The sequence below is a fragment of the Heloderma suspectum genome, chromosome 9, assembly GCF_057233095.1.
Source record: "Heloderma suspectum isolate Gila_16-S chromosome 9, 16-S_ref, whole genome shotgun sequence".
In the NCBI taxonomy this organism is placed as follows: domain Eukaryota; kingdom Metazoa; phylum Chordata; class Lepidosauria; order Squamata; family Helodermatidae; genus Heloderma; species Heloderma suspectum.
Window position 1 is genome coordinate 13,328,290 of NC_139466.1, and position 21,822 is coordinate 13,350,111.

The following is a 21,822-nucleotide window of genomic DNA, read 5'->3' on the forward strand; positions in this document are numbered from 1 at the left end:
ATAATTAATGGAACAGCTTTGCCATTCCAGAGCTTGCTTCCCCACCTCATTCCCTGGGAATGGAAACGCTGCACAATAATAGTTTGTGTGGACAGTTAAAAGGACGACCTGAGCATTACCTGAAGTTGATCGGTTGTTCTGATGAGGCGCTGGCGGCTCCCTTTGCCTGTTGCCGCTGGAGCTGTTGCAGCTGCTATTGGTTTTCATCGCGTGTCCCTCCAGGGATATCTGCTGTGTGCTGTAAAGAACAAAGACAGAGAGAAAGAAAATACTAAGCCCAGAAGAGGAGAATATCGTGGACTCCTGCTGCACATTCTGTTCCAGGGTCTGAAAGCCACTTTTACAAACAGCACAACCGAGGTTCTCAATACCCCTGGGGAGTTATTATTCTGTCTCTAGATGGGAAAACCTAGCAGTCCTGGAATGGATAGGAAATCTGGCATTGGCATTTTTAATACGCAACAATACTAGAGATGTTGCTGAGACTCATTTCTCCCAGCTTGTAAATGCAACTCTTAGGGGCTTACCAGGTTACCTGAAGAATCATCCCCTCCCATATATACCTGCCCAGACCCTAAGATTATCTTCAGAGGTCCTTTTCCAGGAACCCCCACCAAATGAAGTGAGGTGGATGGCTACTAAGAAGAGGGCCTTTTCTCCTGTGGCACCCCGGTTGTGGAATAAGCTCCCCAGTGAGGCTTGCCTGGCACCTACATTGTGCTCTTTTCAGTGCCAGGTGAAGAGCTTCTTATTTCCCTAGGCATTTTAGTCTTTCAGTTTCTGTTGTTTTTAAATGTGTTATTGTATTTGAAATCTTTGCACTGCTGCTAGTTTTTATTTGCTTTTTAAGAAATTTGTCATGTTGAATTTCTACTGTAGTTTAAAACTTTTATATTATGTTTTATCATGTTGTATTTTGTGGTTTTAATGGTTGTGAACTGCTGAGAGAGCTTCGGCTATTGGGCAGTTTAGAAATGTAATAAATAAATAAATAATCAATAAAACAAACAAACACTAGGTGAGTGCTATGACCCTCAAATTCTTCTCTGGCTTGGATTAAAATCTGAGCTGGAAAAGAATTCCACATCTTCCCTCCCACCACCCAGGCCCCCCAATTCCACTCACTGGTTGTCCTCAAAATCCTCTCCATTTTATTTTCCTCCCACTTGTCACCTCCACTTCTGGAGCAACAGAAGCACCTGGGTAAGTGGGTGGCATGCAATAGAGGGGAGCAGTGGTTTCTTTAGGGCAATTAGTGTTTTTTTTTTTTTAAGGATTATTAGGGGCTGACTGGGTGGGATAGGCTCAGAAATCAGATCAGATTGGCTCGGAAATGCCGAACTAATTCCCAGTTGTTACCTTATTCTGAGCCAATCTGACTTGCGCCTGGGAGTGCTTGTCTATCATCGAACAATTCCACGAGTGCCACTGAAATGAACCAGACCCCGTGGCACCAGAGCTGCATCAATCCAGAGGGTGGCATAATGGTTGGAGTTCCAGACGGGACCCAGGTTCAAATCCCTGCTCATCCAAGAAGCTCACTTAACTTTGGGCTAGTCTCTGGCTGGGTTCACACAACATGCTAGCCCACACTCAGTGGTTGAGTGTGGGTTGTTGTTGAACGGTGGACTGCTGTCGCACTATGGATCATCAAGTTGTCTGAATGCAGTGTGTTTTCTGCAGAGTGGCTTGTTAACCATGCAGTGTGGCTTATTTTTCTCGAACAAGCCACCTTGAGAACCCACAGTTTGTTGTTGGGTTGTTCAGGGTGGTTAACAAGCCACACTGCATGGTTAACAAGCTGCCCTGTGAAAATGCACTGCTTTCAGACAACACGATAACCCACGGTTCAGCAACAACCACTGTTTAATAACAATTCACACTCAACCACTGAGTGTGGGTTAGTGTGTTGTGTGAGCCTCTGTTGCTCAGCCTCACCTGCCCCTGTGTGCCATCTTGAGAGCTCCTTAGAGGAAAGGTGGGATATTAAAGTAATTGTATCAATGTGCAGAGACAGCCTTCCTGATCCCCAGGCAACCCTGATGGGTTCTTCTTCTTCTTCTTCTTCTTTTTTTTTACTGTTCTGCCTGCTAACAAGAAGGTTCTCCCACAGGCACAAAGTTAGCCCACAAGCGAAGGGTGGAGCTGTCAAGACAGGAGGATTGGAAACAAACTTTAGTGCTGTTTAACCAACCATTACATGTCCAAGGTAATAGCTCCTTGGTTTGCTTCAAACCTGGAGGTGGATTCACATCAGCAGAGAGTCAATCTGGAGTTGCAGAAGATGTTAATTTAAGCCAGAGTTCATTAGGAATCAAGCTGTGTAACTTGTTTGCCATGCTAAGGTTCAGACCTGCAGATTAGATTGGCTTGTTGTGAAGTCCCCCCCCCCTCTATTTTGATATTCTTCTTCTGTAAAAACCTGTGGTGAATATACTGTGTGAATCAGCCTGTAGTTACACCCAAATCAGTGGGAGGTGGTGGCTCCGATTTTTTTTTGAGGGGGGGGGGGCTATAAATCCATTCTGGGTTTAAGCCAGAACCAGCCAGAACTCTGAAGGAGCTATTCAAGGTTCCAAACCCTATCTGCAAAATAGGTTGAGCACCTCGGATAGCTCCTTTAGAGGTCTGGCTAGTTCTGATTGAAACCCATAATGGATTCATAGCCCCACCAAATAGGAGCCACCAGCCTCCACTGTCCCAAATACAACTTTGAATTAAAAGCATGATGTATCCAGGGATTGAGGAAGATGCAAGATGACTTACAGAAATCATGGCTTTGATTTAACGAGCTCGCTTCAGTTTTCTCTTTTGGCAGAAATATTGACATTATTCTATGTAAATCCCATTCTTCCTCCCAGGGACGCAGGGTTGTGTACATGAGCTCTGATCTTATTTAATCCTCACAACAACCTTTCAGGGTAGGATAGGATGAAGGATCTTGGCTGGCCTAGGTGAACTCCATAGCACAGCAGAGATTTGAACGGAGGTGTCCTCTATCCAAGAAGGACAACCATCTGTCCTCTATACCACACTGACCCTGTCTAGGAAGGATGGAGAGATGGCCTTCCAGAAGATGTTGGACCCGAACTCCCATTTGCCTCAGCCAGCATGGACAATGGTCAGGAATGATGAAAGTTGTGGTCCAACATCTGGAGAGCCACAGGTTCCCCAGCCCTGCTGCCTAGACATGTATCTATGCTAGTTTAAGGAGGAACCACCAAGGAACTTACCTTGAAGGGTAACTCTGATGGCCGAGATGATCCCTGGTATAGAATTTTGAGGTTGTTCTTTGAGGAACCTTAAAGACATAAAGCAAGAGCTTCTGCTGACTACTTTTAAACACAGACACAAAAGAAGCACCAACTAAACTTACAATACTGTATAGCCCACCCAAACCCCTCAAGAGATAGGATATACATAGAATATTAAAAATAGAACCAATTTATACAAGCACGTTACTGATATACTAAACAACTGCTATTATTTCAGCATGTTTGGTCCATAAAACCAACTAATACATGGACAGAGTTAAGAAATGCACAGTACAATCCTATGAGTGTTTATTCAGATGCCATCTTGTATTCAGTGAGGCTTGCTCAAAGATAAATGTGCATAGGATCACAGCTTAAGAGTGTATTTCTAAACACATTTACTAGGGAGTAGGCCAACTGAACATAATGGGACTCACTTCCAAGTAAATATGCACAGACTTGTGCTGTAATTTAGTTTCCAAAGAAACAGAAGAGATCCAGTGGATGTCAACAGAGCTGCCTTGCCAACAAGTATAAAACTGATTTCATGGGAGTTTCTCTGCTCTGTTGTATGCTGTAATTATGTCACACAAGAGCAGCATTTGGTGATGTGCTCAGAATTCAGAGTCCTGGGAATTTTAGCTTTCTTTTCTTTTTAAAAGGAAGTATTTTGTCTTCAAGACTGCAGTGACAAGCTGGAACATACATGGACAATACTTGGTGAAATCTCAAGAAAGCATAGGGGCTTCCAGTGGGCAGCAAGCGAGTGAGACTTCAGAGTCCTTGTCCCTCCCCATGGCTAGTGCACAAATAAAAAATTACAAAGTATAAGCAAATCCAGGCACATTTCATCAAAGTTTCATCATCTACATGGGTTTTAGAACTCTAAGAACATAAGAGAAGCTATGCTGGATCAGACCAAGGGTCCATTCAGTCCAGCATTCTGTTCACACTGTGGCCAACCAGCAGCTGACAGGAAACCCACAAGCAGGACATGAGTGCAACAGCATCCTCCTGCCCATGTTCCCCAGCAACTGGTGCACATAGACATACTGCCTCTGGTACTGGAAGTAGCGAACAGCCATCAGACTAGTAGCCACTGATAGCCTTCTCCTCCAGGAATTTGTCCACCCCCCTTTTAAAGCCACCCAAATTGGTGGCCATCACTACGTCTTGTGGTAGCGAATTCCATAATTTAACTATGTGCTGTACTTTATAATTGTTGGTGATGCAGCTCTGTTGACATCCACTAGATCTATTCTTTGTTTTTGGAAATCGAATTACAGCACAACCCTACTTTCTCTTCATATTTGCAGAACTTGGTTTACTTGGGAGCAGACCTCTGATACTTTTAAAGAACACAACATATGCACAATGCTGGTTTATATCATCCCTTCCCCCATAAAAATCCATTTGCCACAGAGACTCTTCCAATACCTTGGGAGGTTGCTCTTCATTCTGACATATATTCCAGAAGACGTCATCCTGACCAGGGCTTAGTGGTGTTACAGCTACATCAGACAATGAACTGCTATGATACATATCTCGACTGGTCCGTAGGTTTTCATTCTTTAAGCAAAGAAAACATACATCAAGTTTATTATTAATTGCTCATATTGTAGAAGACATCATCCTGACCAGGACTTAGTGGTGTTACAGCTACGTTGTCGGACAATGAACTGCTATGATACATATCTCGACTGGTCTGTAGGTTTTCATTCTTCAAGCAAAGAAAACATACAACAAGTTTATTATTAATTGCTCATATTGTAGAAGACATCATCCTGACCAGGACTTAGTGGTGTTACAGCTACGTTGTCAGACAATTAACTGCTATGATACATATCTCGACTGGTCCGTAGGTTTTCATTCTTCAAGCAAAGAAAACATACATCAAGTTTATTTTTAATTGCTCATATTTTAGAAGACATCAACCTGACCAGGACTTAGTGCTGTTACAGCTACGTCGTCGGACAATGAACTGCTATGATACATATCTCGACTAGTCCGTAGGTTTTCATTCTTCAAGCAAAGAAAACATACATGAAGTTTATTATTAATTGCTCTTATTAGCAACAGTAGCAGCAGTAGTACCACCAACATATATGGCAGTAGGATGGCCACAAAAGAGGAAATGCATCACCAAAAAAGAAGACAGTGATTTGTGCAGCATCTGCATATGTTAATTCATATGTATAGATGGAAATGCAGAAATGATGACCATCATTTAAATAGAAATACAGTTCTTCTCACCATACTGTGGAAGACTGTGACTAGGTGACCTGTGTGCCCGCCTGTTCAGTCTCCTGGGTTGATGCCCAAGTCTGTGACAGATATGGCAACACTCAAAGCACTCAAAGATATGGCAACACTCAAAGCACTCAAAGATATGGCAACACTCAAAGGGGAGGAACAAGAAGGGGTGGTCCAAGAGGGATGCAAGTAGTCCACTATGATCAAGATTTGAACCCTTGAAGCCCCCTTCCCATAGCTTCAGTCCTCCCTAGGCACCCACGACTATCTCGCTGTCCCTTTGCTACTCGCCACTAATACTGAGTCTGATTCATGGGGCTTATATAGTTCCTATAGCCTGATATGGCCCTGGAAGAAATAGGAGAGGAATGCCTGCAGCTATGCCATCTTGTTCTGCTGTTCTGTCAGATCTCACACGCTGAGAAGGAACGGAGCTCTCAAAAGCGGTATTCTTTATTCATTAGCAGACATTTCCCTCCTCTGAGTCAGAACTGATGTAGGGTCACAACACGCAGATGACTGACGTGCTCCAAGTATGCTCTTTCAAATGCAAAAAAATAAAATAAAAAAATTAGGCCCTTTCATCCCCTCTAGCTCTTAACGAGACCCAGGCAGATTTTGCAGGGATAAAAAGGGTTGAAATGAATTATGATGACACTTCAAAGAAGTCCATCTGTTCTCTCTCTCTCTCCCTCTCTTTTTTAAACTGTGCAAATAATACTGCTCAAGCCAAAATCTTAAGCAAACTTAAGGTATTTCAATTTCATTCTGCAGTGTCTGTCTCTACCCTTCCAAGATAACCTTGCAAGGAATCATGCAGTTCAACCAATTTTAAAACAAACAAGGTAGCTAGGGGACTCTATATTTGTAAGGCTGCACGCTTAACCTAGCACGCTTAAACTTTACACACATTTAACTAGGAGTAAGTCCTCCTGGATTCAAAAGGGAATTATTTTTGAGGAAACAGGCACAGGATCAGGTTGTACGGCTAGATGTTTATAGGGAAGTGAAAGCGGAACTACACATTACAAGTAGTTCCATGATATTTGTTGGGGAGGACTTGTCACATATTTATGTGTCTACTAAAAAAATGATCAAGGGGCTGGAGCAACTCTCCTATGAGGGAAGGTTACAACAGCTGGGATTGTTTAGCTTGGTGAAAAGGTGAAGAAGGGAAGACATGATAGAGGTGCACAAAATTATGCATGGGGTGGAGAATGTGGAGATGGAGACATTTTTCTCCCTCTCTCATAATACTAGAACTCGGGGTCATCCCGTGAACCTGATTGGTGGGAGATGCAGTACAGATAAAAGGAAGTGCTTCTTCACACAGTGCATAGTTAAATTATGGAATTCACTTCCACAAGATGTAGTGATGGCCTCCACTTTGGACAGCTTTAAAAGGGGATTAGACAAATTCATGGAGAAGGATATCAATGGCTGCTAGTCCTGATGGCTATATGCTACCTACATTATCAGAGGCAGTATGATTGTGTACACCAGTTGCTGGGGACTGGGCGCCCAGGCCCATCTCAGCTAGCAGTCTCCTTGCAGAGGAATTACTCAGTCTGGTCCTCAAACTACTACTGGGATTGGCAGGACATGATTCTTCCATTTTATTGTCAAGAAAACTGAGACTATTCCTACTGAATAGGGGCAGGTCTGCCTGAGAGTTTTTAAAAATAAGAGATTTGTGTTGAAATTCTCTGAGAAGTACGGATCCTAAAATGTAAGAAAGGAATGAATGAATTAACATGGGTCCCTTCCAAACATTTTGAAATCCTACTCCCAGCTGTGAGGGAAAGAGCAATTCAGCCAAAGTCTGAATTGCAGGAGGGCGCTGTTCCACTCACATCCTGCTTATGGGTTCCCAGTCAACAGGTGGTTGCCCACTGTATGAACAGAATGTGTGATGAATTGGACGCTTGGTCTGATCTGGATGGACGTTTGGTCTGATCCAGCAGGGCTCTTATGTTCTTATAGCTAACATACCTACAAAACAGCCCATGGAGGCCGTGATTTGAATTGAAAGATTGGCAGGGTGGAAGAGAGTCCCCTTAACTCTCTCCCTTCATGCATCTGCTGAACATCGTCTCCACTCCCTGGCTGCATTTACCCCTGCTGGGGAAAAAGATTTGAATATTCATTTCAATATCAATCAGAAGGGTCAAGAAGCCCTTCTCCCACTGAGCCAGTCTTCCTGCTTCAAATTACAGCTTCAGTAGCTGCATTATATTAAAAACACAGAATAAAAAATCCCCCGCACCCCCAGCTGGCAAAGAATCACAGAACTACATCTAATATGTACTTCAACCCTGTATCTCATTGGTCTTGGTAGGACTGCCTTCTGAATTAGCATATTTATGATCAGCTCCCTAAAATATCATTAGCCTGCTGATGTGCACCATGAAAAAAGCTTCTGTGTGTGCTCTTGAAGCAGCTGCTGACCAATGATGAAGAAAGAATGTAGATATTATTATTTTTTTACAAAATTTATCCTTTAAAATTGGCCCCATCAACTAAAGCTTTAGGCTAAACGTAGTTGCTAGGGAGTAAGTCCTATTTAACACAGCAGGGTCAATTTCCAAGTAAACATGCACACGATTATGCTCTTGGTCAATTATTCTTTCTCTTAAAGCTTGCTGGACTGAACAGGGTTGGCTCCAGTTTCAACAAGCCTTTGGGCAAAGTGAGCTCTTGTGCACCCCCCCTCTGTTTGTGGCCCCCTCTTAGGCTCACCTGATGGTGGCAAGCAAGGGTGCAGCTGAATCTAGCTGCATTTTAAATTCCCACAATGCTCTGGAATGAAGCTACATCAGGGCATTGTGGGAAATTAACATGGCAGCTAGATTTGGCCATCCAGCACCACTCAGAAGGCCAGCTTAGATTTTTTTTTAATGGGGTCTCATGGACAGGTGTCAGCACTGGGCTTTGCTAGGGTATAGGACCCTGGCAATGCCTAAGATGTCAGGTGCTGATCCTGGCTCTAGTTGTCAATATCAGAAGTCTTATTCATGGGAACTATGGGTAGTATCCAATGTTAGTCCTATGTAGAGCAGACCCATTGAAAGGCATGAGACTTGTTAGCAGGGATGTATGGACTGTATAAAATCTGCTCTGTCTGTGTTTCGCAGATTGTCAGGTGCCTTTTGTTCCATTGTCCGCTCACAGATGGATGCGATTTTTTTTGTCATGCGGAAAAATACGCAAATAATGATGTAAAAAGGGTTTGCAACTAATTTACATAATTTATCTTAGTATGTAACATTTAGCATATTGTCTCCCATTCCATCCAACTTTTGTCAGCAGAAACGTGTGTATTTTCTTATGAATAAATATGCATAAATTTCGGAAAAGTAAAAAAAAATCCAAAAGTCCACAGACTCCGCGCAGCCTGAGGGGGTCGCTCCCCAGCAGATTCCACAGGTCAGATTCTTAGAAACCCAAGCTCATTTTAGTCCATCTCGAATTTCTCCAGCATCCCTACTTGTTAGTCATGACTAATGTAAGTCTCATTCATTTCACATTGGGTCTATTCTATTTAGGACTATGATTGGATACTAGCCATTGGTTCCTTCAAGATGCTCCTTGACCACTGTTTGAGGAAATGTGTGGTGGTGGTAGTGGGAGGCAATGTGAACCCCCATCTTCTCTGTACTTGTTGCAACTCTAGGGGAAGAATATTTTCCTGGAAACTTCTGCTTTGGCCCATTTCATATAGCACAGCGCTTGGCTGCTTTCTCTCACTTCTTGGCAAACATTTCAGCTTTTTCATGAAACAGCTTTTTCAGCAGGTACAGCATCTAATAATATGGTACTTAAAAGTCTTGTTTTCCTCCTTTTTGTCCAATATGATTGCAACTAATGATAGTATTTATTTATACCAGACCAGTTGGTAGCGTCAAGCTGTTCTCAAAAGCAGCTAGCCTTGGTATGTGAGGGTGGGCTTTATCAGGCCTGTTATCAAGGTGTCGCCTGCCTATCATTTTCTCAGAGCCTGACTCGGCAAAATACTTAAAAGATACTCCGAACCGTAAGCCGCTGTTCTAAAGGAACGAGTTACTTGTGTGCTTGAACGTCAGCACTGCCAATAATTGCATTGGCAGGCAGTGTGGACAAGTTGAGTGGCAACTGGGAACAGCCCAGGAAGCAGCCAGCCAGAGGCAATTTCACCAGCTACAAAACTAGGGCTGAGCCAAAATGGACACCATTTGTGGCCGGTTTAAAACAGGGTGGCCATTTTGGCAAATCGAGAGATGGCAAGTGAAATTCAATGCTCTTGTTAGGAGAGAGGTTCCACCAGCTGGCAGCTGTCATTTCCACCCCACTGTTCAAAGCCCCTGGAGTGATGCACTGGGATGATGAATTATCGTGATGATGTAGTATCGCTATGAGAGGGGCTTCTGGGGGAAAATGGTGGCCTCCACTAGCAACCAGCATTTCTCACCCAAAAGCTCCCATCTGAGCAATGCTACATCTTCACATAGCACTCTGTGTGTGTGTGTGTGTGTGTGTGTGTGTGTGTGTGTGTGTATGAAATTATGGTTGCTGGCAGCCTTCAGAATTCCTCTCCCTGCAAAAGTGGTGAGTATTTAATCTTCTTGGGCCTGCAAACTCTCCACGTCTGAAATCTGAAGGAAAATTTTGGCCCCCTTTCAGTTCCACCCCTGTATCCCAAATTTGAGGCAGAAGTTCTCAGTAGAAAACTCTACTCTATACAAAGCTCTACTCTATACAAAACAAATCCTGGATTAAGGACAGAGGGGCCCTAAGGTTGGTATTGCTTCTGCTAGTTGGCTTAAAGTTCTTGCTGTCCCTCCTCTGTCCAGTGACAAAGTAAATAGTTGCCTAGTCTCCAAGGCTCACATATGACTGTGAAAGAGGGAAGCCCATTGCTATGGAAGCAAGTGGTAGACAAACAGCCTAACATATGGAGGGGAGATCAAATGGAAGAGCAACCAAGATTCTCTGCTCCTTGTTGGGTGTAGAATGTCTCTGCCTCAGCTCCACCTTCAATAGAAGCTGGGTCTGACCCAGAGAAGCAACAGCCCAAGTTGACAAGAGGGACACTTCCTTGCAGTGACTGCTGGAGCATGGCCCTCTGGGAGAGAGAAGCTGTTTTCCTCCTTGCTGCAAACACATGATACATTTATGGTGCCACGTGAAGTATGCACAATAAAATATTTCCAATGGAAATACAAGAGCCTGTAGTGGGTTCCAAAGCTTTTTGAGAAACATGCAAAAATAATATTGCAGAACTACTCCAGTCAGGCAGGCATTACTGTCGCTGCAAATAACAGTTATATAAGCAGACCCTGCTATGCCTGCATTGCATCTAGACTTATCATTCAGCAGGAAATGGCAGTGTCAACAAACACTTGATTGTCACAGTCCAATCCAGCCTTTTACTTCTCTGTTCTGGCTGGTTCTTGGCCATAAAAGGAGAGACAGAGAAGAAAGAAAGAAAGAAAGAAAGAAAGAAAGAAAGAAAGAAAGAAAGTTTGTCATTGACTTGAAAACCACAGAATCTGACTGCAATTACAGGACAGCATAACTTTATATTTGGAAATATGATTTACTTTCTATTTCCTATTATTCACATTCCTTCTCTGGAACACAGAAAATGCAAGGGATGAAAACACTGGATTGCCCTATACAAAACAAGCTTTAAAAATTAAGTATAAGTTTGGAGGAGGGGGTAAATTTCTCAGCAGGAAAGAAAATTATATATATATATATATATATATATATATATATATAAAAATTGAAACATTTTTGGGGTTTCAAGGAAAGAAACATAGGAATCTGCCTTATATCAGGTCAAACTACTTGTCCATCTAGACCAGATATGTCCAGGGTCTCTGGCAGGGAGAAGCGTTTCCTATCACTTGCAACTTGAGATCCTTTGAACTGGAGATGCCAGGGACTGAACCTGGCCCCTTCTGACACCTGCTTTTCCACTGAGCTATGATTCCTCCCTTCGGAGACTGATCAAAGTTTGCAAGGATTTGGAATACCAGAGCAGAGGTTTTCAAACACTATCTTCCTTCATGGAACCAGTTCCACAGAGACTTCTCTGTGCTTAGCTCTCCCACTGACATCAACACCATTTTTAAAGTGTTCCATTTGGGCTGGATTGCACTTAATGCTTTTTAAACAAGGCCATGTGACCTGAATAGTTTAGACTCCAAATTTCCCTTTGTGTTCCAGATATACAAGCAAGCCATAATTTGTATGGTTTCCCTCTTTCTCCCCCTTCCTTGAGAACCTTATATGCTATGCCCAACCAGCAGTCTCCAAAGACATTTCAACATCTAAACCAGGGATGGGCAATTTGTGTCCCTCCAGATTTTCTGATCTACAATGCCCATCAGCCCTAGTCGGCATAGTCACTGGTGAGGGAACATGGGGGGTTTAGGTCAAAATATCTGGAGGGCCATGCGTTGTCTGCCCCTCTGAGCCAAAACCACAGTTGCGTTGGTGAGGATGCAACTCAAAACCTTGGTTTGCCCATTCTGAGGCTCGCAAACATCCTGGATTGAGATCCTTGTTTGGTGGCAACTCACAAACAATGGTTTCTTTGGATGATGTTGGTCTGGGCATCACAACAAACCAACATCGTTCGGCATTATGCCTGAATCATCGCAGAGACTTTTCTGATCAAAGGAATGAAGAGAATATCCTACCTGAGCCATCACTGCTCTTTGCAAAGCTGGTGTACATGGACTGGAGCTACTGCCAGAACCCAGTCTACCATGCGAGGTGGATTCATGCCCGAGAATGGCTGCCCAGCTGAGATCAGTTTGGACGCCATCGCTCTTCTTGCGCTCGTTCTCCATCTGGAAACAAACCAGCAGGCACAGACACATAGCAAGTTTCGATAGTGGGGTTGTGGGGCGGCTGTTGATTTACCCCACTCTTCTTTGAGTTGCTCTGTTTATAAGGAGATGATACAGTGATCTACAGTGGTTTCTTGCCATTGTTTTGTTTTAGTTAAATCAACAAAAGTGAATTTCTGCCATCCAACAATACACATAAATGAAAATGTGGCTTTATATGCCTTCACAGCAGATTGTGTTTGCCAAAGCTTCCTCCGCTCTCTGTTGTAGATTGTTCTAATGATCAATGACTGTATACGTTTTGACATTCTGTATCCACTTATCAAATGATGGGTTTTGCCATGAACTGTGGTTCAACGAAATCCATCTATGGTGTACCTATACAAGTCCTGCTCCTTCTGGATTTTATTTTATATTGATAGTTCAGTACTGCTGTTCTGGCTTTTGGCCAAAGAAATACATTTACTTACTACTGGTATTGATATTGCAGCTAGATCTTTCACAGTATGACATAAGCCTGTGTAGATACAGGCCCATATTGTCTTCCGCTAGACTTCCCTGTGTTTTTCCTTCTGGCATTTTCCTAATTTTAAACCTATCTTTTGCACTAGGTACCATATTTATAATTAGAAATGAAGTGTTGAAACGTATTGCTGGAAGCCCTGGAATGAAATTCCCATATGAACTGGAAATTTGGAATGCAATTTGATTTGCATGTTATTTGGATACTTTTTGCCTATATCATCAAATTGACTAATTGTTCTTGGGAAATCACACATGTCAATGAGAATGGTTCTCATGAATTTCATAGGTCTTTACTGGACAGCAGGCTGGATTTGAAAATAAATGGGAGGCAGTTAAGCAAACTCTTGTTTAACTCTTAATTTTGTTTGGTTTTGTTTTTTAAAAAATCATTGCAGGGAAATAATTGGTTAAATATTTCCCAATATTCTGTCTCACCCGATTCAGAATGTAAGGTGGAGCTATGCAGATGAAAAGGTGGGGCTATGTAGACCAGGGACAGGCTACCTTTTTTGGTCAGTGAGCACATTTGGCAATTTGAGAAACTGTCCTGGGCACCAACTAGAAATGTTTGAGAAATCTTCAATGGAACCAAATGAGTTCAGATTTTCATGAATCCAACCAGTGGATTCCACAGTGGACTGGCTTTTCCCCAAGTCTGCGGACTTGTGGACTATTTTTCTAACTTTCCTGAATTTTGCAAAAATTTCATCATAGAAAAATACACAAAATTAAAAAAACTCACCCCCAACTATTCATTTCCCCCATAGGCTAAAACATGCAAGTGCGCATTTGGGGGAATTTGTGCATTTTCGCATATGCAAAATTGCGCAAATGTGCATTTGTGTAATTGCGAATTTATGCAAATTTGGAAACAATTTTTTTTTTGATTCCATCCGTGGGTGGACTACGGAACAAAAGGCACCTGACAATCTGTGAAACACAGACAGAATAGATTTTACACAATCTGTACATCCCTGACACGAAACCCAAAATGGCTGCCATCGGGGATGTGGCGAAGGAAAAAAACGCTGCCCCAAAGACTTGAAGGTAGAAGTAGGGGTCTGAGCCTCAGTGCATTAACATCTCTTTTGAACCCGCAGTTCAGCACTAACAGAAACCAATTGCATAGTGATCCTAGCTGCTGGTAAGAAAATCCGTTAATTTTTTTAAAAAATAAGTCAGATGGGTAGGACATCTTGGTGGGAACCAAGAAATGAGCCTGGAGGTGCACTGCTGCCCAGAGGCACCTCCTTGCCTACCCCTGACATAGACAAAGCACCCTTGATATTCAATGGCAGGGAATCCCTTGGGAATCCCTCAGTGTCAGGTACTGTCAGGGTGGACACTGAGCCCATAGAATCCCAGAGTAGTTCTGATTCTGAGGAAGAGCAGTCGCTCCTGGGAGAGGAGCGCGCTCCTCTTTCCCAGGGCCAACAGCTGACGGAGATTCCTCCCACCAGCATTCCTAGCTTAGATAGCAGTCCAGGGAGTGACAGAGCGCGGATAGCAGACTTGGTGGACGCGCAACGCCGACACAGAGAGTAGCGCCAAATGGAGGGCGCGGAAAGGAGGCATAGTGCCTGGTTGGCGCGCAAACAACGGTTGCGCCCAGAGGATCCAAGGGAAAAGGGGAGGGACTCTCCCTAGCCCTTAAGTTCAGGGTCTGCCAGTGATTCCCTTTCAAACGGGGACCAACTGTTCCAACTTAGGGCATAGGTACTCTGCTGCTCATATCTAGTTGCTAACAGTAGAGTTAAGTTGTAAAAGAGGAATAAAGCTTTGAAAAGAATCCCTTTGTCTGTGTCTGGACTTGGCTACTGGATTAGACTGAGAGAGGCCTCCAAGGAGCCCTTGACAGGTACCAGGTCTAGCCCCTACCCCTCAGTGTACCTATTTACTTTCTCCCAAATAAATGAATGGATGCCATTCGCTGCGATGGGAATGTAGCAGCCATATCAGGGGTCAGACTAAGTAGCCTCATGCAGTCTCATGCTTCATGTTCTTGCTGAGCTCTTTCTCCCTTGAATATATTGTTGTAAGCTGACGAGACACAGGAATTCCTTATCTTGTCAAAGGTCATACAGTTGTATATCTTGTTCTCTGCTGTTCTCTTCTGTTCTCTCCTTATCATGGCTACCCTATAACCCAGTTCTTGTATTATAAACAATAGTGCTAAGAGAAGAAATGTTGAGGATTGCAACCCCATGCGGGAGGGGGAGGAGGAGCCGTTTCATATGTGTCACAATGTCTATAAAACCAATGTGCTAATGTAAATCGGGGCTTCTGGCTCTTTGGAAACGATTCCAGCCTTAAGCCCGCGCGTTAAATAAAGAATCTCTTTTTCCTTCACTCCGTGGTCTCTCTGACTCTGGGTTCTGCAACATAAATGGTGCCGTGACTCGGATGTGGCAGGCTCTGAGCCAGACAGGTGGCAGTTGCCTGCTCTTGATCGCCGCACCAGGAGGACGAGCTCGGCGCATGCCTCCCTTTCTTGGCGCCACCGACCTTTTTGTCGAGTGAATGGGAGAAAGCCTGCACCGGGATCGCCCAAACGGTAGTGAGCAGCAAGAGAACCTTGGGAAGCGGAGGAAGGAACTTGAGCCCTGCCTGTATCGCAGCTGCAATTGAGTTGAAACCCACATTGGAAGCCTTCAGGAGAAAGGCAAGTATATGGGAAAAAGAGGGCCCCGCCTTTAGGGAGAAAGGCCACTGGGCAGAAAAAAAGAGGGCCCCGCCTTATGAAGAAGGTCAGTGTTGGTGGTATACGTATACAAAAGAACCTACTCCTTGCGGGTAGAAGGGGGGCCTGATCACACCCCCGAGTGGGCGCCAGTACCTAGCACGCCAGTGCTCAGTAGGAAGCTGAGGAAGCTGGGGAAGCCGTTTTCCGCTCTGGTAAAAAGTGGGAAAAGTGGGTGGCAGGGACATATGGATGTAGTGGAGAGATTGATGATTGTGTGAGTGGCTACTGCGGTTTCTGAAGCATACCGTTGACCGTCCGGGTGCCCAGGCCAGTAGCAAAGTGTGTGGTGTGAAAAATCCTCTTGTGTCGGCCAGTGAGACCCCTTACTCACTGACCAATTCCCATTCCCTAATAATCCGAGTCACGGCACCATTTATGTTGCAGAACCCAGAGTCAGAGAGACCACGGAGTGAAGGAAAAAGAGATTCTTTATTTAACGCGCGGGCTTAAGGCTGGAATCGTTTCCAAAGAGCCAGAAGCCCCGATTTACATTAGCACATTGGTTTTATAGACATTGTGACACATATGAAACGGCTCCTCCTCCCCCTCCCGCATGGGGTTGCAATCCTCAACATTTCTTCTCTTAGCACTATTGTTTATAATACAAGAACTGGGTTATAGGGTAGCCATGATAAGGAGAGAACAGAAGAGAACAGCAGAGAACAAGATATACAACTGTATGACCTTTGACAAGATAAGGAATTCCTGTGTCTCGTCAGCTTAGAACAATATATTCAAGGGAGAAAGAGCTCAGCAAGAACATGAAGCATGAGACTGCATGAGGCTACTTAGTCTGACCCCTGATATGGCTGCTACAGGAAAGCGTAAGATGTTGCCCATTGGGACATCATTGAGCTGAAAGCAAACATGCCCTCTACCCCTGCCCTTAGTTCGCGAGAAGTTCTCCCATCCACACCCAACCTTTTATAATGCATTTTGCCAGTTGTATAGTAATTCTTAGGCCAGAACTAGATGATCTGCAGTAAACATGGGATTCCCAACTCTGTGTTTGCCATCTACCATGAATGCAGTGGTGGCCATTTGCAGGGGGAAGTGGCAGGCAGGAGGGACTATCAACCCCTGCAGCCCCTCTCCCCCAGTGTTTTTTCTACTTCTTCTCCCCAGCAAGACTTCTTTCTAGTCCAGGAGCCTGACCAGGATGGGTAGAAGAGCAAGGGAAAGCGGCTGAGGAGGAGGAGAAGCCAGGGGAAAGTGTTATGCAGGCAGGGGAATGTTATGCACTCCTTCTGCCCACTGCTTCTCCAGGGCTGGCACAAGACATTTTCTTGCCTGAGGCAACAAACAAAATGGCGCCCCATCCCATTCCACGTACAAATAGTCAACTGGATCGGCAGCTGAATCTTTCTTCAAAACATCTTTCTGATGAAGAGACAGTGTTCTCCACTGCAGCTAATCCTTGGGGTGCAGAGCAGGCCATATGGGGTACAGTTCTCTCTTCCCACACCTTGCTGCTGCCACCCAGTTTCTGCTGCCTGAGGTGACCGCTTCACTCTACCTAATGGTAGGGCTGGCCCTGCACTTTCCCCCTGCAAACGCTTCCACCTCTGCATTCACATTAAGTGCAGGACTGGGTAACCAGGAATGGCCCACACAAGTTTCAGTTCTGGCCTTTGTTAGGCTAAAAATAAAAGTTCTCCATAATAAGACTAGGGTCCCATGGCCATATTGGGCCAAAAGAGATGTGGGGAAGAGAATTGGGATCAGATTGCCTGACCTTTGTTTCACTTTAAAAGTAGCTGCACCAGGTGGGTATGGGGTGGAGAGCTTGATTTTGATCAGAGCAGTGGAGCTAGGTGAGACTGTTTAACCTCCCCCCACCCTACCCCACCCCCCACATACACATGCCATTTTTCCAATCCAAATTGCCCCCTAGCAACTTCTATTAGCTTCCCCACCCCCCAAAAGTGGAAAAAAACTTGGCTCTATATAGATATCTGTCTTCCCTGTGTGCACGCATGTGCGCTAATAGCAGATGGGGGCGGGGGGGGGGCGCTGTTGGCTTCAACCTGAGTGTGGGATCTCCATCTTCCTCCTTGGGCAACAAGCAATTCCAGTAAACATTTCACATTAGTCTGGCATGGGTGTCTACAACTAATCATGTATAACATCCTCTCAGAAATGCAGAACCACTTTTGGGGGGTGGGGGTGGGGAGGCACATAGGCTACGAAACTTTTTTCTGAGCAGACAGAGACAGCTTCCTTATTGATATGACACTGGGAAATCCACCTAAATGACAACAGTCTCCAGAAGAAGTAATTATTTCACTGGGGGAAAATGGTTCAAATCATTGTTCCGGTCCCTGTGGATCCTAATAACCGCTCCCCAAATCGACATGATGCCAATGGAATTAAACAAACAGGAATTAAACAAACACATAGAACTGTAACGGCAGCAGTCTGGTGTTAGAAACACACAAGACGCAGTGCTTGAGGGGGAAATTGCAGATTTATGTCAGCCTCAATTTGCTTCTCTTTAATGCCACATACTTCCAACAGGGACTCACTGCCTACAACTGCTAATGTCAGAAATCCATAACAGTACATTCGAATTAAAATTTAACAGTAATGGGATGGACTAAATTTTAAAATGCGTTGTATTCCAGTACGAAGAGGTCATTTATGGAATACATGCCAGAGATGCAGATGAATATTGGAGCTGACATGTCGCAATGTGTTTTTTTCCCCTCAGGCACCAAAATTGTGTGTGTGTGTGTGTGTGTGTGTGTGTTACAGTATATATATAAATACAACTTTCTCATATATATATATATGAGAAAGTTGAAGAGATGAAACAGAGTTGTGTTTTCCTTCCCCTAAAGCCCAGAAATAGCAAAACTGCCCAACCAAAACCCACTTAAGGCATTTAGGGTGCAATCCTTTGGGCAGCGCCCTCGATGATCGTAAGCCCCTGAACTCAGAGGCTTATGATCATCCTATGCAGGGCGGGAGGAGTGTGGAGGCAATCGTCGCCTCCCCGTTCTCCTCCCCTCCTTGCCCCCTTTCCCTCCTCTCTGAGCTTGTGTTTGCTGGTACGGCTCTGTCCTTCTGGCTGCAAGGGGGAATGGAGCTCGAACTCATGGGTCTGAGGTTGGAGTGCTGTCTCCTGCCTCAGATCCAGGAATCCGAAAAATCCTATGCCCCCCAGATGCTGTCTAGGGGCCACAGGATTGCTCCCTTATAGTGACTCTCCTAGGTGTGTTACTGCAGGGCAGGCGCCAGGATTTTGGGAGCCTCAAAGCTAGAGACCATCAGTGGGCCCATTTAATCAGAATGAATCGAGAGAATAGGCTGCCCAGAGGACCTCAGAGTCATCTGCTTAGGTGACTTGTGCAAATCAGCCAAGCCATCTGGCAAATTCTCTTCCCAGCTATTGGTGGTGCCTAACTAAAGAGCCACTTCACCATTCTCCACCTATTGCCCAAGAACACTGTCAGTGAGCCAGTGTGGTGTAGTGGTTAGGGTGTTGGACTAGGACTCGGGAGATCGGGGTTCTAGTCTCAACTTGACCATGAAGCTCACTCAATTACAACCACATCATAGAGGGAACAAAGTGTCTTTCACTATGTTCTCCTCACCAACCTTAAACCATGTATTGGCAATATGCCTGTTTATTGCGCTTATTGGCCATGGTTTTAAGTGACAGCAAAGAGCAGAAGGGAGGAAGTTCAAACTAGTGAATCTGTCAATGTCAGTTTCTCATTCTTCCAATCTTAAATTTGGGTTGTCTAGAACTTCGAGATTTTTTTTAAAAGTTCACATAAAAACTCTTATGGATTTTTATGCGCATTCTCTCCTCAAGAGCCAGTGTGGTGTAGTGGTTTAGAGTGTTGGACTGGGAGTCAGGAGACCTGGGTTCTAGTCCCCACTCAGTCATGAAGCTCACTGGGTGACTTTGGGCCAGTCATTGACCCTTAGTCTAACCTAGCTCACAGGGGTGTTGTGAGGATAAAATGGAGAGGATGAGGACCATGTGAGCCAGCTTGGGTTCATAGAACAGTAGGGTTGGAAGGGGCCTACAAGAGGTTCCTTGCAAGAGGAAAAAAAGGTGGGATAGAAATGTAATAATAAATAAAGGTAAATAAATAAATGTCTGCCCCCAATCCCTTGTGCTCCCTACACAACAACACAACTTTATATTCTGCATTCGTTCCACTTGAACACCCTGGATCTATACTCACAATCACCAGCAGAGATTAGAACCCTTAACCATGCCTTGAAAGTATTATTTTTTAATACCTCACCTTAACTTCAAATACAATGAGAGGGCTGATAGCACACCTCAGTTCTGACTTAGCTCTCACCAAAGCGGAAGATCTCTGTCTGGGGACCGCACCTCTTCAGACTGCTGGTGCAGACGTGGCTTAATGTTCCTCCATACACACCCACTCACTCCGCGCTGGCTCCAGGTTTGGAGGGCTTTAGGGCAAGACACCCTCGATGGGCCCCTCCCTCAGCGAGTCCACCTTCTCACCACCATGGACACCAGCTACCCTTGCTCCTCATCCCATTTCTCATTATTGCTCCCACTTGCTTGCTGGGCAGCAGAGAGCCAGGGAGCAAGCAGGCTGTGGCAATTCCTCCCCCCCCTCTCCCTGCCACCATTGTCTGGGCCAGAGGCAGCTGAACACGCAGGTTTCAATGGTGAAGATGGAGAGCAACTCCAGGGGGCTTTTGTCAGTGGCCCCCTGTTGGGTGTGAGCCCTTGGCAGGTGCTCCATCATGCCCAACTATTGACACCGGCCCTGTACTCACCCACCTACCCATTCAAGTTCATGCAGGTAGAAAATCAGGATGTCAGGGAGAAGCCTAGCCTAGAACTCTTTCCCCTGAAACATTCCTTTCTATATGCAGAGTTTTTCTTTCCTGTATGGAGGAACATTCAATCATCCCAGCTCACACCTGCAGTCTGAACTGGTACAGGTTTACCATTTTGGTGAGAAGCAGTCTGAGACTAAGGTGAAAGCAAACACACCATGCAGTGCCTTCGTTAGGTTTCATCCAGCTTCTTCTAGCACCCTCAGAAGCCCATCTGTCTTGCCTTACCACCCCCTAGAGCTGGCCATGCATTTTTGGAAAAGGGCTAGCCGTTCCTTTTCTAAGCTTTTCCACCCATGAATGCTTCCTTTTTTTTCTTTTCCTTTAAGCACTCAATTTTCTTTTACTCCCAATTCTCAATTACATTTCTGTACAGACGAAACAACAATCCATTTGTTTGCTAGCACAGCGTGGAATCAAATGTTTGCTAACCATGTGACAGCTTAAATAAATCTCTTTGCTTCTTTCTTTCCTCCAAGTGAAAGTATGAGCATCTTTTCTTTCTTTCTTTTCTTTCCTTTTTTTTTTTTAACTCCACCTTAAAAAGTTATAGGAGCACTGACCATGTCTGAGACAAGAGCCTGTTGGCAATGAACTGCGCCATACCTCTTTGCTTGTACAGTTCAATGGAAGAGCTGGGGGGCTGAGGATCTTGGGGAGCTCTTTACTCTTCTGCTTGTGATCATGTTGGAGAGAAAGCAGCTGTGTTTGATCTTTGGGAAGGGTCCGATGAAGCTTCTTACCATGATATGCTTCTTCAACTTTTTTCTAGAGTAGGAAAGAAAGAAGAACCATATTGTGATGAGAGAAGAGCCAAAAATACAGAAATCCAATGGACTCATTGCTGGATCTGATCAACCATCTCTTCCATCTAAGGATGAGCAGATGTAGGACCTGGTTCAGATATCTGGAGCTACAGTAAAGTCCTTTGCACAGTGGTCATGGAGAGCAGGATGTAGGACCTGGTTCAGATGTAGGACCTGGTTCAGATATTTGATACCTAGTTCACATGTAGGCCCTGGTTTAGATATTTGGAACCAGAGTAAAGTCCTTTGCACAGTGGTCATGGAGAGCAGGATGTAGGACCTGGTTCAGATGTAGGACCTGGTTCAGATATTTGATACCTAGTTCACATGTAGGCCCTGGTTCAGATATTTGGAACCAGAGTAAAGTCCTTTGCACAGTGGTCATGGGGAGCAGGCACTCAGGAGCATGTGTGCCTAGTCATCCTCATCATCCACATCACCAACGTTATTTATTACAAGGGGGACCCCACAACAAAATATTGCTGCATGGAGTGCTTCTGCTCAGTGTTCCAGCCAGCTAGACTTGCACTCTCCCAGGATAACACATCCTATTTTCCTTTCCCATA

General features: G+C 44.6%; 1 protein-coding gene across 1 annotated transcript in view; it reads right to left on the reverse strand.

Moving 5' to 3' along the window:
* Positions 1 to 21,822, reverse strand: part of NRK (Nik related kinase) — a 138,309-nt gene that overhangs the window by 49,523 nt on the left and 66,964 nt on the right. The window contains exons 14-18 of the mRNA XM_084813733.1: positions 21,057 to 21,218; positions 12,194 to 12,346; positions 4,692 to 4,823; positions 3,234 to 3,301; positions 120 to 238 (exon numbers count right to left, since the gene is read on the reverse strand). Coding sequence (XP_084669859.1) covers positions 120 to 238; positions 3,234 to 3,301; positions 4,692 to 4,823; positions 12,194 to 12,346; positions 21,057 to 21,218 — 634 coding nt within the window. The remainder of the gene's footprint in view (positions 1 to 119; positions 239 to 3,233; positions 3,302 to 4,691; positions 4,824 to 12,193; positions 12,347 to 21,056; positions 21,219 to 21,822) is intronic.